Here is a 17,275-nt window from a genome sequence, read left to right as displayed (position 1 = left end):
TAAAGGTAATAAATTTTAATAGGCAGTAAATTTATTTTTCTTGACACAATATGGTAGTTTCTGAACAGATTTTGCACAAAAACACAGATATTTCAAAATATTTCTCTGCTTCTCTCTACTCTCCTTTTACTATGATACAACACACTACAAAATACCTCAGGTTCTTAATCAACATGAAAATCCAGAATGACTGCTTTTTTTTGAAGGAAACCTCATTATTCAGGAACCAGAACAGTTGCAGATGCCAACTGCAACTATTAGATGGCCTGACCTTTCCAAAGTAGGCATCCAAGACTTTTCTGCTCCTGAGGAACACAAGTGATCCAGGAATACCTGAATGAACCATGTAAGTTCAGCTGCAGCATGGACACTTGTTCCCCATCTTTTATCGAGCTTTACCAGAAGTCTCTCATGGTGCCACCAAGACAGAAGATTATCAGACCCACCAAACTGGAAGTAAGAGCAACAGCCAAGCACAGGGAAATTAGCACTTTTCAGATTTGTCTATAGACATGAATTAATAAATCTTCTCAATCTCTCACTATAATGCTAGGCAAGTTTTAATATTTCAGAGAAGGAAATTGGAGAGAAAAGTTCCTCAAATGCATTGTATCAATAGGTATCAAAACTCAGATGATTGTCCTGGAGCTTGGTCCTGGACTTAGACCACAAGTTGTCTTCCTTCCATTTCCCAATTAAAAAAAAAGTAATTCTTTGAATGCTACAGTCAGTGGATTGAGACTGAGCAGATGCTCACAGTAATATAACTTTCAAACATTTATAGTTCTAGAAAGGTAGGGTACATACAGGTAGAAGCACTACTTGATATTTTGGAACTGTCAGCTCTGTACAAATTAAGAGTATCTGTAATTAGCACTTGAAACACTCTTTGAACTTCCAGAGTTATTCAATAACCCTCAGGAATCCCATGCATTACTCAGAACACAGGGAAGAAAGTTAGTCTGTGAAATTGCTTACCTAGCTGATTCCCACTGTGTGCCCCAGGCTATATGGAAGTCATATTTGTAGCACACATAGTGCAATTAGCCAAGGAACAGGTGAAAACCAACTATTGCCTGCTACATTGAAAGGACTGTATTCAGTAATTTGCAGAATTTCAAAGAGCCTCAGTGCAAGGTATATTCCTCCCTTCACAGAGAAGAAGCACACACTTCAGCATCTCAGCCGGGCATCCCACCCTGTAAACATTTATGACAAGGAATGTGCTACAGTGAGGAGTATCATGCAAATCACTGAATTAATTTTCATAGTGGCTGTTTGCCCAGTCCTTTTGCAAGGCTCAGGCCCTGTTTCCATTCTGCAACATACAATTAAAATATCCCTAGCTACCATAAGTTCAACAAAGTATGCAGACATATTCCTTCCTGTGTGTGCACAAAACATTTTTAGTAGCTACTATGGAAACATCACCAAATTTTTACATTATCTTCACCCTTCTTGTTTTTACATTGTCTTCAACCTTGCTTCCCTGCTTTTACTATATGTGAAAATAATAAATATACATGATATACCAGTTATTAAGCCATCAAAAAATTACATGTCATTCCAGAAGGGAAAGGAGATGCTTGAGATTTTGGAGTCAAAACCTGGTCATTAACACAAGTGTCCTGATGGTAAAAAAGCTTCAGCCTCTCCACATTTCCCATTGAAACACAACTTTGGTGAGATGCTCCTGCATATTGTGATAAAACAGGCTGCTTCACGTCTGAAATGACAGGAATATCTCAAGATTATTATTCCAGGTAAGGTTGTTGAGGAACATAAGAGTAAGCTAAAATGGAAGACACAGAATAAATCCAGTATGGGATAGACAATAAGGATTAAATTAATTGTCCAGGCCCTTGTCCTGGACCCATCCAAAATGAACCATCTCTGGGTTTTCAGTAATGTAGGCAAAACTGTGTTCTGCTGCTCTAATTCAAAGAACAAAGGAAGTAATTTTGTCCTTTTTATTAGCATCTGGAAAGCTTGATCTCTACCTAGGGGAAATGAGAATAGGTCAAAGCCATCAAAGATTGTTCTTCACATTTCTGGTCAACCAGGTATTTCTCAGTGAGGGTGATGGGACCCATTCTAGAGGGGCTTCATTTGACAGTGCTAGTGGGAGTCTGGGCTTTGCCAGAGCCTCTGTCGGGTCCATTCCACACATTCTGCGGCATCCAGTTCCTCAGGCCATCCTTGTCCCCTGCCTCCTGCTCCACCCTGGTCACACAGGTCCCTTCAACAGCTGCTTCCATCTCCCACCCTCAGCAAAGGACCACAGCTCTCCACAGTTCTCCACAAATGAGAGAAGCAGCTCTGTGGGAAGAGGATATTGTGTTGCCCGAGAAAGCTTCATACATGAAGGAAAGTGCACCACCTAAAAAACTGGGTTTCAAAGGTGCTCTGATGTTCTCTGCCCTCTCACACATAGAAATACCATCCAGCATTTCCTGTGTATGTTAAACACTGAGGATTTCAAGCCATAATAAACCACCTGAATTAAAGGGCTGGCTTTTGCATGAAGTGAAAAAGATTCAGATTTTTTTGGGGAAAAAAAAGGAATAAAGAACTTCTGGATACCAAATTTCTTTTTTTTTTGTTATAGGTATCTGCCCTTAAAAATCCATTATTTCTCACATAAACATAAAGAAAATTCACCCAGGGGTTTACATCCAGGAAATACTGTGCAGTTAAAGTCACATGCTCTTGCCTATAAAGGTCTGTCTTTGTGAGCTGGCAGATTCTTCAGCCTCACAGTTTGCCTGTGAATCTGGTCACGATGGCATGCTCCAGCTGAGCTTTGTTTAAGCCATTTTTCCTTGAGGCTGCTGCCAACTAAAGTAATTCCTCTTTTTGGGATGCATTTTTAACCCTTTTTTTTTTTTTTAGTTACATGGCACAATACTGAGACTAAAAGGTATTAAAGGGACTAGCAAACACTAATGTTATAGAATGGAAAACAAAGGCGATAAACTTACATATTTACTGCTGAGATGTGAAAAGTTGCCGAGTTTTATTCTTCCCATGAGATGAGTGCTCTCCTAAGAAACAGAAAATACATTTGCATCAGAAAAACTTGGAAAGACAAAAGGATCAATGAGTCTAGGAGGAGCACATGACTGGCCACTGTACAAACTAGCCAGTCTCCTTGTCAGATTTACTTAACAGCAAAAACTGTCCGCACAATAGATTTTTACCAGTCATCCTATTTTATAGATTATTTCCCCTGTGCTTTGCTCATAAATGGTGGGTTACAACCATAAAGTACTTTCCAAGGCAGTTCTCAAGGGGGTTGAAGAAGAGTAAGACTTAATTAATTTATAGCTATGATAAGAACATTGAATTATAAAAATAAGAAGATGGAACTATAAAATTCATTTTTGCCAGTAACACTGACATCAGCTCACTTCCTCCAAAGCAGAAGGATGAACATTTAAGAACTTCACACAGTTCTTAATATCCCTTCCCTGGAGAAGCCAGAGCCACATGGAAACAGGCAGAAGGGCAGGAAAATCCAAATATCTCCTCCTGCCTCTCTTCTCACCTGCAGGAGACAATTTAATTCCTCATGCCCACATAAGAGGCAAGGAAGTGATATATTGCTTTCCAGGAGAAGTGAATATGTATTAGAAAGCTACAAATGATCAATGGCCTAGGGCTGCAAACTGTAATACAAATTAGGATTATAAAAAATTCACTGATTAGGCATTTAAATAATTAGCAGCCAAATTAAACAGTTGCACTCCTGAAGAGAATGGAAAAGACTTATCAAGAGTTTTCAGACAGCTTTTCTTCACAGCAAAAAAAAGACACTTTAATTCAGTGCAGCTTTTTGGAGATGAGTAGAAGCCTTGGTATCTGCTGAAAACCATTCAACAATATTGTGCTGAAATTGAGTTCACTTCCCAAGTGTTCAATTTAAAAAAAAAATAAAATTAAAATAATTTTGAAGTGTTGCTAAGATTGAGTTTCAGAAGCTCTTATCATGTCAGATTTCAGGTAGAGCAAAGGAAAGCACAAGTTTCTGCTACGGAAAAACTGGAACATCTTAACAAGACATATTTTTGGTAGGTGAAACATTTTTGTTAAATTTTTTTGTACTGAAAAGCTAAAATAAAGTGAACCAGTTGAAATATTGCACAGCTTTATACTAGCAAAGGAATGAGATTTTCAAGAACTCTCACTTATTTTTTAATTTTTTATGTTTTCCTTCTGCATGTTTCTTCTTTCCTTGTTTAATATACAGAAACAGAAGATTAAATAGGGGACAGAAGAGAGAAATTGGTAGCTGTTTAAAAAAGAATGTGTAGGAGAAATTAATTGTGAAATATATTGCCATGCAGTAGATAATATCCAGTAGCAATAGCAAATATCAGCACTTTGTTATCAGTTCCACTCTCAGCTGGTTGTTCTATAGGCAGATTTACATGGAAGCACCCCAAGAAAATAACATTTCTAAGGGCAGGCTCCAGAGTAACGTAATTCCCTGGGTAACATCCCACTTATGCCAATAGACCATGGATCAGAGTATGGAATGGGGGAGCAGCACTGGCTGAGAAGGCAGAGTGCTTGAGAGGTACCTGCTGACAGCGGTGGCCAGGCCAGAGGGGTGGCTCTGCCTTTCTGCAGACCCTGAGACCAAGGCACACAGACACTCACATGCCCTATCCAGATTTCCTGGTGCTGTACCCTTTATCCCTGGAACAGTGAACTGCCCCCAGCTATTGCCTGGGGCAATGTCCCCCTACTGTATCAGTATCTGGTGAGGGATGGATGCAGGCAGGGATGTTCTATGTTGCTTTGCTGCTGGACTTCAAGAGGGCAGGAGCCCACAAGCCTTGTGAAACAAAAGCAAGTCATGGCTACTCCACGCTTGCAAATTTGCCTGAAGATATTTGTATCGTAAGGTCTATAATCATTAGTGCCAGCCAACAATTCAGTGATGAAGAGGCAATGATTGTACACTGGAGAAGAAGTGGTCACAGGTGCTCTCTGTTCAAGAGATAAAAAGGTAGTGGATGGGTCTGGATATAGGGCTGCAGTACACCTGGAGATTGCCCAGAGAGGTGTCCAGATTGATTTTGGAATTCAATGTTTCAGCAGCTTGATATTCTGCTAAATACCCAGCTGCAACTCAAAGGGCAAACCAAAAAGAATATTTGGGCTAGCTGCAAGTAAGAAGACATTTATACTGATCTCAAAAGAGCCTTAACTGACACAAATAGATTCCAAGATTGAAAAAACCCCAAAGTTGTCCCCAGACCATTACCTACCAAAACAAATGGACAAAGCCTTTCTTCCCATAAGGGAAATTAAAAACAAATGCTTGTGTTTAGTAGTTTGTTAGAACAGATGGCATTTTAATAGATTGAAGAAATTATTTCACACTGAATTTTTTGCTGATTGAGAAAATACAGGTGCAGTGGAGGTGCTCAACCAGTTCAGATACATTACCTGGATCCTTTGAAGGCTGTCACAGGATCATAGAATTGTTGAGTTTGGAAAAGACCTTTAAGATCATTAAGTCCAACTGTCAGCCCAGAAACATCTCCATGTTCACCACTAAACCATGTCCTCAACTGCCACATCCACACATTTTTTTTAACACTTCCAGAAATGATGACTCAACTGCTGCCCTAGAAAGGCTGTTCCAATGCTTAAAAACCCTTTTTGTGAAGAAATTTCCCCCTAATATCCAAACTCCCTTGGTGCAACCTGAGGCTATCACTGAAAGAGAAAGGGTATATTTCCACAAAATGCACCAAGAAGAGTGAAATTGCTGCACAACATCATCAATGAATAAAGGATTTTATTTTCTCTGGATTATGCATTTAGAGAAGGATGACACACAAACTCTGGTGTTACACACCAGGAGATGGAAGGTATCAGGAGAAACTTGAACCATCAGCTTCTCACTACATAGGTATTCAGTTTCTTGCCTAAGGTATTAGTTGATCTAATTTGATGTCTATTATGGCAATAACTTTCTGATAATGGGCTGAAAATTCATTGTACGTTTGTCTACCTTGAAAAATAAGTGAGTGGCCTCAGCAAAATGGGAGATGAAGAGAACTGGAAGAAAGTATTTGGTGCAGTTAAAATGCTACCAACTGCACAGCTGCAGGTGTAACATGACCCCCTTTACCTGTGGTCCTGCCATGTGACACCTCTCCTGATGGAGGAGGAGTTGTGGGCTCAGACAGATTGGCAGAGGGCAGGGAGAAGCCAACCTCATATATATCACGCAATTCTAAAAAACTGAAAGAAATTATGCACAGTTTGAGAAAGAGGCCTTAGGCAGAATATTTGGGAAATGAAATCAGACACTGACATGGAAGTTTTAGCTGACATGCAAAGCCTGCCTTTATTCTCCCTCTCATCCTCCACTGTTGCACCTGTTTGTTGATTGTTGTCTGAAATTGGATTGCAAAAACAAAGACAGAGGCCTCGTGAAGTCTCTATTACTGTCATATACTGATGTGTAGTTAAACTGTCAGGTTTATTGCTGCAGGGGGCTGCAGATACCACAGCAAACAAATTTGTGGAATTAAAAGCCACTGAAAACTATGAAACACCAAGGATAAAAAGCCTGATTAAGGATGTCTCCAAGCCACAGGTTACTGGAAGACTATGGTGTAGGATGTTATTGGACTCCTTTCCTGTTTGTCACACTTCCTTTCACCTCATGTGATCTACCCTCTAACAAATCCTCTGTGACTGGATTTGAGGCTGCAGAGATGCAGGTATAGCAGGTGGAGCTGATGGCTCCTTAGCCTCAATACTAAAGGAGATGTTGCTCTAGCAACTTGTACAATACAGCACTGGTCTTTCACATACACAGCCTCCACGTGGCACCCTTTGAACACTTCTGCCACAGCCTTGGTGGCTGATCCACCCAAAGAAATTGGCAGTGTAGGCACTGGGCCTGATCCAATATGCCCTGTACACTTCCTCCTCTACAACACGGTCATGGTTCAAAAGGATAAAGACAAGGAAGATGTACAAGAAAGAAAAATGTACTCATAAATCATCATCCTTTAACATATTTGTTTTAAGTACATGGAAAGTAGACTTTGTACACAGCCACGGAGGGATCTTCCAAGCTGAAAGATAACCAGAAAATAAATAGTGCTGCAGTGAAAATGCAGCATTTTCTTCCTAATTAAAATTTCACTTGAGCAGTATTTGTTTTGATTTTTCACTCACAAATATACTCATTTCCAACCATTAATGTTGCATTCTGATGCCAATCTATGTGAATAAGTAATGGGTACAATCAGCTGAAATTACAGATTGCAGTAAGATCAGTTTTGAAGCTCTGGAACAAACATTTCTTTGTCTCACCATTGTGGAAGGATATTGTATTAATCTCACTGCAGTTCTCCCTCTCCTCCTGCCCCTCCACATTTGATTCAGAATCCAAATATATTATTCAGAATACACATACACTGCAGAACATCATGACATAAAAGAGAGTACAAACTGAGTACTATGAGTACAGAAAGTCTTTGACCTGGGTAAAACCCTCTGACATTATTGGGAAAGCTAAAAGAAAAAGAATGTAGAAACAGTTTTTCACTTAAAAAATAGGTTGTACTGCATCTCAGACTACATTGTCTGTAGGAAGAATTTCGATGTGCTGTTATTTCACTGTAATATCTGCTGCTGAGAAATTTATTGTAAGTGGCAATCAGATTTGGAGCAAAGAATTAAAGCAAGCTTTTCATAAAATCTGATTGCAGAAGCCTGTCTTTTATAGAAGTATAAAACTAACTCTGCAGACACAGGAATCAAAATGTCTATTTTTACCACACTGAACTAAAAGAAAGATGCTGGAGAACAGCATTAAGTGGGAACCAGTGGCTGGGTTTGGTGCGGGCCAGTGGGTCCAGCACCTCCAAGTGCACTCACCCAAGAGCTGCAGCTTCCCTGCCACACAGTTCATGTTTTCTTGCAAACTGCTCCTCACCGCTGCCAGCACAACAGAAGGATCTGAACAATCCACCGAGGCAGAGAAAGGGTGTGTGGGAGTGTTCAGGTGAAGAACAGAGAGGCAATTGCTGCTGAACGGGCAGCAAAGGGCACGAGGTGGCTCCCTCAGGAGGAGCATCTCAGAAAACTGCAGGCTGGAAAGTCAGCAAGTGCTTCCCAGGGGAAAACATCACCTGACCCTCCGCAGGCTGAATGTAAGAGACTGCTTTAAAAATCCTTATAGATATGCACAGCTCACAAACCAAATTAGAAACACAGAAGGAAACATATGCTATTTTGACTACAGTTTGACTATGTTTTTGACAACAGTTTTGTCCAAAAGTTTCAGCTGGAAGTGTGTGCAGTCAGAACTTTGTGGTGTGAGTAAACACAGAGTCCAGCCACAAGCTAAGAAAGCTTATTCTACAGTTCTTGTGAAGAAAGAAACACAACTTGAGGCTATTATACAATACAAGACCCAAAAAATAGAGTATCAGCAAATGAGAAAGAAAAGGAGAGGGAAGAAGGAACTTGATACCTTTCACTGTTGCAAGGAGACCCTTTTCTATAAAGCAGCTTCTAGGTGTTCTACGTGCAGGGGTATAAACATAAGACCCTGAAAGTACATCTCAGACTAGGAAACAGAAATAATCAATATCATATCCTACATTAGCAGGAGCACCTGCTGTTACCACTCCTAAGCACACAGCGTGCCAGCAGACTGCTCTTCACTGACCTACACTGCTGATCTTGCAAGTAAGTGGAAGAGGGAAGGGAATTTCCACTGACAGAGTGACTCATCTAGTGACTCAGATTCTTCACCTGCTCCTAGAGACATCCATAGAGATCCTAGACACAATGAGAAAGAGGTCAAAGTCCCAATGCATGTTAAGAAACCTCATGGCCCACTGTGGAGTCATGCCCCCTTGCAGAGGTAAATTTCCCTGGGTTGGGTCCCTAATGAGGTAAACCTCGAAGATTTCTTACCTTCTTAAATGCCACGGCCCATGCTCAGATGTACTCAGCATAACAGGAAACAAGGTCTGCACCAGCTCCTGATTAGTCCCACTGTACCAAAACCACATCTATGGTTTGATGAGTGAGGCAGAACAATTAGTCTCAGGATTTGGAGGGTTATGGAAAGCAGTGATGAAGACATTGTCATCTGACCACACTTTCAGAACACCACAGGATTTTCCACATCCAAGGCCTAGCACAGCAGTGGGTTGTCTTGAGGTACATTCAGCTGAAGCAGCAGGTAACAGCTCTAAGGCCATCATTACTGCTGAACAGCAGCAGCTTTGGGAAGAGATGTGGAGCATATGGAGAACACAAGTGTTCCTGCTTCCTCAGTTCATGCTGTCTCTGCACTGCACTGTCATCAGAGAGCACCTCTAGGTATTAACTGATCTTTTTCTCCACTGTGATTGCAATAAGTTAAAGGGGTTTCAAGCAGAACAGGCTCCCAAATATCCATCTTTGCCTGATACATTTTCCCATCTCTGTTCAGTAGCAACACCTAAGTTTTCTTTTTTTGTCCACAGTGGGTATCTCGGGAAGCCCTAATGCAGACATGGGCCACAAATCCTTCTCCAGCCACCTTCCATTTCAGGTGCCTCACCAAAATCTGAGCTACCTCAGCTCTGATACATTTAACACCCTTTCAGCAAATTCAGAGCAGAACAGAATATCTCTGCAAGCCAAGTAAGTCATATCCTACCCTTTCACCTCAAAACAGCTCAGTCTGGTTATAAATCATGCTTTATTGAATCAGCTTATGCTTAGGTGCCAGGATTATACCTAGCATGTCTGAAATATTATGTCACCTGCACATCCCTATGAGACTTTACATTGAATACTGAACTGGTGTGCTTCTACTAAAAAGGCCTTTCATACATTTTACCTGCTCTAGAATAGTTATTCCAGGCAATGGCCATAAAAGAAAATTCTGAAGTCATCACTTGGGTATCAACGCTTCTATCACACATCATGCACCTGTATGGAGTAGCTTTACCCAAATTTTTATTCACCAACCTTTCGGTTACTAAGAAATTTTACTCCCTCAACATTTTTCATGATTCCTAAAAAGGTGATCAATAACTTTGCTGTTTTTCAGCATAATGCACAAGAACCCTTACAGAAAAATTTAGGTCTGTTTTCAAGACAGGCAATACTTTAACCTCATGGTTGATGGTATTGATCTCTTAGTCATCAATTAAAACCCTTCCTCTTATATTCTCAGGAAATATAACTGTCACTGACAAGCAAAATGTGCAGTTCTGTGGGCTATGTTGAATGTCAAATATTTTTGGAGGTAGATTTTCTAGAACACTATAATGTAAAAGACCATTTATTCTCCCTAGGGACAGCTGCCCTAAATTTGCCTGTACCATCAACATGAAATGGCTGCTGTAAGTCCTGCATTTGTACATTAGTTTTGAGATTATTTTTATCCAAGCTGAGTTTTCAAGTAAGATGCAAGAACAGGTACTTATCTTGCATCAGGTGTTGCAGCTCACTGACAAACATGCATGAAAAATTTAGAGTCTATTTTGGTTTTCTCTGGTTTTATACTTTACATCCATTCTACACCAGTTGTGCTGTAGAGCTCAAAGCCATTAGCAATTCCATCTTTCTAAGAAGAGTTATAAAAAATGACAATATTAAAGCTCCATTTTACCTAGTGTTCCTGATGATACTACCCCATTAAAAAACATTACTTTAATCCAGGCTTAATTGAGAACTGTTCTTTTCCTGTACTCTTTCACATTAATTGTAGGTATTTGAAATAATACTCTTGATTAAATTTAATTCAGCTGTGCCTCTGAAAAAGAAGTCTTTCCTTTTTCTTTCATTTCATATTCACAACCTAATTTTAGAAGTCCTAAAATAGGATCCTTCAGGAGTCAATGAACCGCCACAGGTCAGCCCATTCCAGCCCAAGATAGATGTCCAAGGCAGATGGGATAAACAGCCCTCTGGACACATATATCTCTTTCAACTATGTGCAGCTGACAGAGTTTTTTTGGCAGATAAAATAAGGCAAGATCAAACTCACCATAAACTTCGATCAAGACCTATGCATAATACTGACACAGGGTCTTCCTAGATTGCTTGCTTGAACAGTTTATAGGTCCTTATTTGTCCTGTATATATTTTGCAAACTTATACAATCTCAAAGTCTTCTGTGTGGAATAAAAAGCAAAAATTAAAAAAAAAAAAAAAAAGAGAATGTGTGTTTCTAATAAAGCTTAACTTTAATACATATCAAAGCAGAACTTCATTGTAGATATGCTTGACCTTAGGGAGGAGAGCTGCCATTTGATAGTGAGAGGATGATGTAGCCCTGCCTGTAAAGTTAAGACTGCTCTTTAGATCTTTCTAATTTTAGTCTTTCTACTCACAACTTTTTTTAGTTTTGTTGGTGCGTACAAAGACAGCCACAACACACACTTTATAGACAGCTGGACCGAGCAAAAAGAACACATGTAAAGAAGTTTTATGCAGGGCAATTGTTGTCAGTAGTTGTGAGAAGGCCCACGAGTCAGACAGCTCTTTTGTCTATACCAAGAGAAACATTTGCCTTTTTGCCTGAGTTTTAATGAAGCAAGCAAATCTGATTCAAATGGGGAGGCATACTAACATATCTGAAATACCTGTATGAGTGACAAAAACCTCTGGAAGAAACAGATCCCTCTGCCAGAGTGTTTTAATTTAAAAATTGAAGTGACTCTAAAAACCTAGCTAAAAGCAGGACTTCAGTTTCTGTGAAAGCATATTTAATTTTGAAACATATAACGATGTAAGAAGTCAAGAGAAAATGGCAGCTAGTTTAAATATGAATCGTATTAATGAGAAGAGGGCAAGAATCTTGTCCTCTAAGTGGTTATGACTCAATCCTTCTAATTTTAGCATGCACACATCATAGTTCAGTAGAAAAGAATATCAAACATCCTCTGGATGGAAGATGCTCAGAAATTTGGTGAGCCAGTAGCTGATTAACAGGCAACAAAGCTCATCTTGTGGAAAAAAAAAAAAGAAAAACAAAGTGAGCCAGTGCCTTTTCCCATTTACCCTGCTGTAAACCAAAACCAATTCTGCTACAGTCAGTGAAATCACTTTATCTTTGAAATGGCATGATGGGGGAAGAATCAATCAAAAACCATCCATTAATTAGTTTCTAATTTCATTCAGCTTTCAAAAGAAAGGTACAATTTTAAGAAAGCCTACATACTACTCCATACTCAAAGCCAAAAGTCTGTTCCCAAAGACATAATCTTAAGAAAAAATAGAATAAAATAAATATATATATATACACATACATACATATATATACACATACATACATACATACATATATATATCCCAAATCATGATGCTTTGAAGTGCAGCCTCTAAAGTGCCAAAGTGTAGTTAGCCTTTACCCAGCATCAGTGGGACAGAATGATATGTCCTGTGATGGAGCAGGCTCTTCCTGTCCTCCTCTAGCCCCTAACTCTTTGTCAAGAGGCCACAAGGACTTTGCATGACCCTGGTTTGCTGCAAGGGCTGCCAGAGATGCCCTGTGGATCTTTAGGATTGCACAAAAGCTTCTGGGAGTTGCAGAGAAGGCTCAAGAGTCCAAACTGTGCCTCTCCAGCAAGCAGAGGATAGTTCAGATCAAGTGCTGCATTTCAGAGGACTTCCCAAGGATTTGGACAAAAGGAGAGAGCAGCTATTGGTCAGCCTCAAAAATGTCAGTAGGAGAAACAGATGACCAAAAAGCTTAAAAACAAAAGAGTATTACACCTAAAAGGTAGAAAGCAAGAGACTTTCTTTCTGGGAGGACTTTTGCAGATGAGGTGGGACATGACTGAGAAAGCACTGGGTGAAGCTCTGCCATGAGAGATTTAGAGGTTTTGATTGATTAGTCAGAACTCTGTTTTGCCTCAGTCTTATTTTGTGCCACTCCATTTTTTTTTTGCAGAACCTATAACTGCATCCATCTCTTTGCTTTGTGAATTTTCTTTCTTTTGTGCATGTTATCAGTAACCTTTGCTCCTTTACACTTTATTACCACAGATTTTGTGGTAATAGAAGAGTAAAAGAATAAAAGAAGAAAAAAGAATAAAAGAACCTGAAGCACAGGACAGAGGGATTTGCAATGAGTGTAGGATTTTGAATGCAAAGGGTGACTGAGTACGGGGCTGACTGAAAACTGCTGACACCAGCTCCAACAGAATCCTGATTACAAACAGCACTGACTCCCAAACCTCTTGATCCCTGGGATATTAGCTCAGTTGGTTGGAGCACAGTAATAGTACCACCAAGGTTGTCAGTTTGATCTTTGACACTTAAGTTCACCTGAGGGTCCCTTCCAACTCAGAACATTCTGTGATTCTGATATTACCAGTCTTCAAACTTCTTTGTACAGCCAGATCTAGCTGATAAATACCATGATCACTGTCACTCCTGAACATTCCTAGCTATATCACTTACCATCAATGATTTAAATAAAGTATTTTCCTAAACCAGTCACACTTCTCACTCCCAAATACTGGCAGCACACACAGTACAGCTGAACTGCAGCTCTACAGGATCCCAGTCTGGAGATCTGCTCTGTAGAGGAATTGTTTGCAGTGACTTTGACCTGACAGGAACTGATGATGGGTTTGCTATTGGAAATGACATCCCAAAAACTGCTCTTCCCTGAGCTCAGACAGGGAAGCAGACATACACACAAAGGAAATACTCACCAGTCTCAGAAGAAGTTGTTTTCACAGAAAGAAGTTTGACTCCTTCTTTATCTGACTGGGCCCTGTTGAAGTCAGAAAACATTTAAGCAGCCAGCACACATATTGATCATCCAAACAAAACTAAGATTTGGTCCTGAGGAGGCAGCATCTACTTCAGTCTAAACTGGCAGGCTAAAAATGGGCTTTGCATGGGGTTGAGTGGTGGAAAATACCATAAACCAACATTTCTGAAAATACCTTTATCTTAAAATATGTAATAAATCAAGTTTCATGACTCTGGGTTTAGTCTAGGACTTCACAGAAGAGGTACATCTGGGGGAAAAGGAGCAATATTTTTTTGTCAATGCAAGCCTTTTAGCCATGTTGAATTGCGAAGAAGGACCACTTCAGATGTCCAGGGAGTCAGGGCTACCAAGTAAATCAGCAGCTTAAATGTTGCTTTTGTTCATTCAAGCAGCCACTGCCAGGCTCAATGGTCTTTAGTTTGTATCTTCCAATGGATCTTTCTCAGTTTCCCTCTCCTTATACTTCTTATGTCACTAATATTTCAACTGAGCCTGTGCAAATGGTGCAGTGGAAACAAGATGGGACAGAGGAACGTGATATAATGGGGAACAAGAGAAATATATATAAAAATAATCCAGAATAAAAAGGAAACACATTAAAAAGAGAGAAAACATGAACAAAATAAGGGGAGTGGGAAAAGAGGCAGGGGTAGAGGAGAGGAATCAATGGGGCAAAAAGTGGGGGAAAAAAAGAAAAAAAAAGAAAAAGAGACTGGGCCAATGAGTCCTGTGGCACAGCATAAGCTGTTCAAAAGGATCAACTGTAAAAGAGTTGAGAGTCACCACATTTCTATCCATACTGAAACAGCTGCTTATCATGCATACATGTCTACAATAACTGCAAGTGAAGCACTTCCAACAGGGTAATTCTCTTTGGGGTGGCAACTGATTGCTATGTCTAAACAGAGAAAGAGAAGAGAAAACCCTATTCAAAATCTGCTACATTTACAAGTGCCCTGTGAAAGATTTCAAAGCCATGAGAAGGATTCAACCTACTGTTCAGCGCCATTCTCTTGTCTCTCTGGAAAAAGAAAAAAAGCTAATATCAATTTGATTGCTGGAATTCAAACCCCAAACATTTAGACATGGCTATTGCAGTTGCTGGCAGAAAGCTCAGTTGTAATTTTGCAGTATTGCATTAAGTTCATAAACACAATCAACCAGCTTGAATAGTAATTGTTATTTTTTTGGTCATCTATGGAAGTGAACTGATGCTGCTTTTACTGACACTTCTGGAAACCAGGGAGAATGACATTTGACTTGTCCAACAGCATGACAGAAGCACATTTTTCCCAAAAGCTCCCAAATTCCTGGGTAGCTGGCACAGAGGATGCAAACATGCGATGGTTCTCGAGTAAACAGCAAGTGAGCTAAAAGATACAGGGTAAGAGGACTGAGGGAACAAGGGCATTCCTGAGGCTGTACCCCAGGGGATTTTGTCATCCCCATTGATGAGGAACAGGTTTGTCCCCAAAATGAATCACATGCTGAATGTGTTTTATGCTTATGTGCAAGTGTGGGCAGATGGAAGGGGCCAGGGGGTTACATCAGAGACATGGAGCTAACTCCATGGCACCAAGCACAGGGGAAGTGCACTGGATAGATCTGGGCAAATCCTACAGGAAGCACTACAGATGCACTACTCTATCTTCCAAATGAATTTGCTAATACAGTACTTGATGACATTTGTGCATAGGGGAGGCTGGTAAAGAAATGTTCTTCATCTAGTGTCTTTATCTCTTGACTCTGAATATTTGGTAATTTCCTAAGTAAGGATCACATCTTCCTCTGCTTATCTGGGTCTGTTCTTCCATGTCATTGGCTAAATTGGTTGTGACACACTGTTTGTCTTGGTTTACAGCTTCAACACCCTGTTGTGATTTTGTATTTCCAAGGCCTGACGATTTCACAGTTCTGCACAAGTCTCCTAACTCATGCCAGCTCACAGGGACCAAAAAACCACAGTCTGGATTCAGATCTGGGTTTTCACTTAATGGAAATTTACACTTACCTGGCCTACTTGGGAAAACCTGAAACATTTGGCAAATGGACTTCATTACAACCCTTTATCTTAAGTATTTAGTGGACAGCAGAGAAACAGATACTGACTTTAGCTGCTCTATCAAAATGACTGTTTCTGAAAATACTGTTTGCTCAGGGATTTTGCTCCATGTGCAATATATTGTAACTGGAAAATTTTACTCATGCATCATGTGCATGTGTGTCTGCATGTATGTATCAGGTATATCCCAAAAGAAAACACTGATATTATTTTGCCTGTATCTAGAAGAAAGACAAAATAAATAAAGTTATTTTGTTTAATATCTTCAAATTTAGTTTTCACTGTCTATTTCTATCTGATTGATTGTGTTAGCACAGGTGTTTGTTAGCTCTTTGTAGCTGCAAAAGCATGAACAAAAAGTTTTACAGCATTATATATTCTAAAAAAATAATTTTTACTCACTCTGGTTTTCCTACTGATTTTGAAAATGAAGTGTTAGTTTCCCACTTTAGGCAAAACACGAAAAACTTTCCCATCAGACTACCAAAACAGTGATGGTTAAGGTAATCCAAAAGATATCTTATAATAATAAAAAGCACATTGATTTCCCCCCCTGAAGAGAAAGCAAACCAAATACCTGGAGTTTTCTTCTGGCACATTTTGTACAAAGCCACCAGTGAAAAGACAGAGAGGGTAATGACTATCAGGGTGATGACAACTGGCAAGATAACATCTGCAAAAGAGGGAGAACATAATTTTGGCTGCTGCCTCTGACTTACATTGCCTCTGTGTATAGGTACTTGCATACACTAAAGTGAGAGGCACTTCCAGCTCCACTTCACCAAACATTACCCATTTCTCTGGAGACAGTATCCTACTACTCCTGTTATTCTTCCTGAAACCACTGAACCTCGAGCTTGGATGCTTCGTGGAGGGAAGACTTAGGCTTCTTCCTCCTCCCACCCTTACTCCTTCCCTGACACTCATGCTCCCCTGTGGAACTGTTTATACTCATTTTTCAGTAGAAGAGCAAGGTTTCAGCACCTGCTCCACTGGGTCCACCATAATTTTGATGAAAGCACTTATCATTCAACCCCAGTGTTGACGGCCTCCAGAGGTTTTGTGAGAAAGTTGTGTTCTAGAAATAAATTCCTTAAACATGCAATTTATTTTTTCCTCTTTTTTCGGAAAAAAAAAAGAAAAAAAAAAGACCTGTCTGAAGCTCAGCAACTGAAGCAATTATTTTGCTTTTAACATTGTGCACCCAGAAAGACACCAAGGAATTACATAATTCAGTAACATTCCCCACAGCACTTACAACCAGGGATAGAAAATGCAAGATCTCCTTTTAAAATGAGGACATTTCTTTCCTTTTATTATTTCCCACCATCTGCCGTTTCCTGACAGGTGTTTCCCAGCCAAGAAGCAAAAAAAGGAAAGAATTATGTAATGAAGAGAAGCTTTCCCTTGGAAATATATAAGCTCAGCTTCTCCCTTTT

General features: G+C 39.8%; 1 protein-coding gene across 2 annotated transcripts in view; it reads right to left on the bottom strand.

Moving 5' to 3' along the window:
- Positions 1-17,275, bottom strand: part of EMCN (endomucin) — a 52,852-nt gene continuing 35,577 nt past the window's right edge. The window contains exons 8-12 of one of the 2 annotated variants that reach the window (XM_014259869.2): positions 16,414-16,509; positions 14,771-14,795; positions 13,710-13,771; positions 2,982-3,044; positions 1-1,726 (exon numbers count right to left, since the gene is read on the bottom strand). In XM_014259869.2, the coding sequence (XP_014115344.2) occupies positions 2,986-3,044; positions 13,710-13,771; positions 14,771-14,795; positions 16,414-16,509 (242 nt within the window). In that variant the 3' untranslated portion in view covers positions 1-1,726; positions 2,982-2,985. The other variant, XM_088056942.1, reaches the window with a different exon arrangement.

This window comes from Pseudopodoces humilis, chromosome 6 (genome assembly GCF_049639895.1).
Source record: "Pseudopodoces humilis isolate 2021_Gansu_Grassland_sample_001 chromosome 6, ASM4963989v1, whole genome shotgun sequence".
NCBI classification, from domain to species: Eukaryota; Metazoa; Chordata; class Aves; order Passeriformes; family Paridae; genus Pseudopodoces; species Pseudopodoces humilis.
Note: the sequence above shows the minus strand (reverse complement) of the source record. Positions and strands in the feature narration are given on the sequence as shown.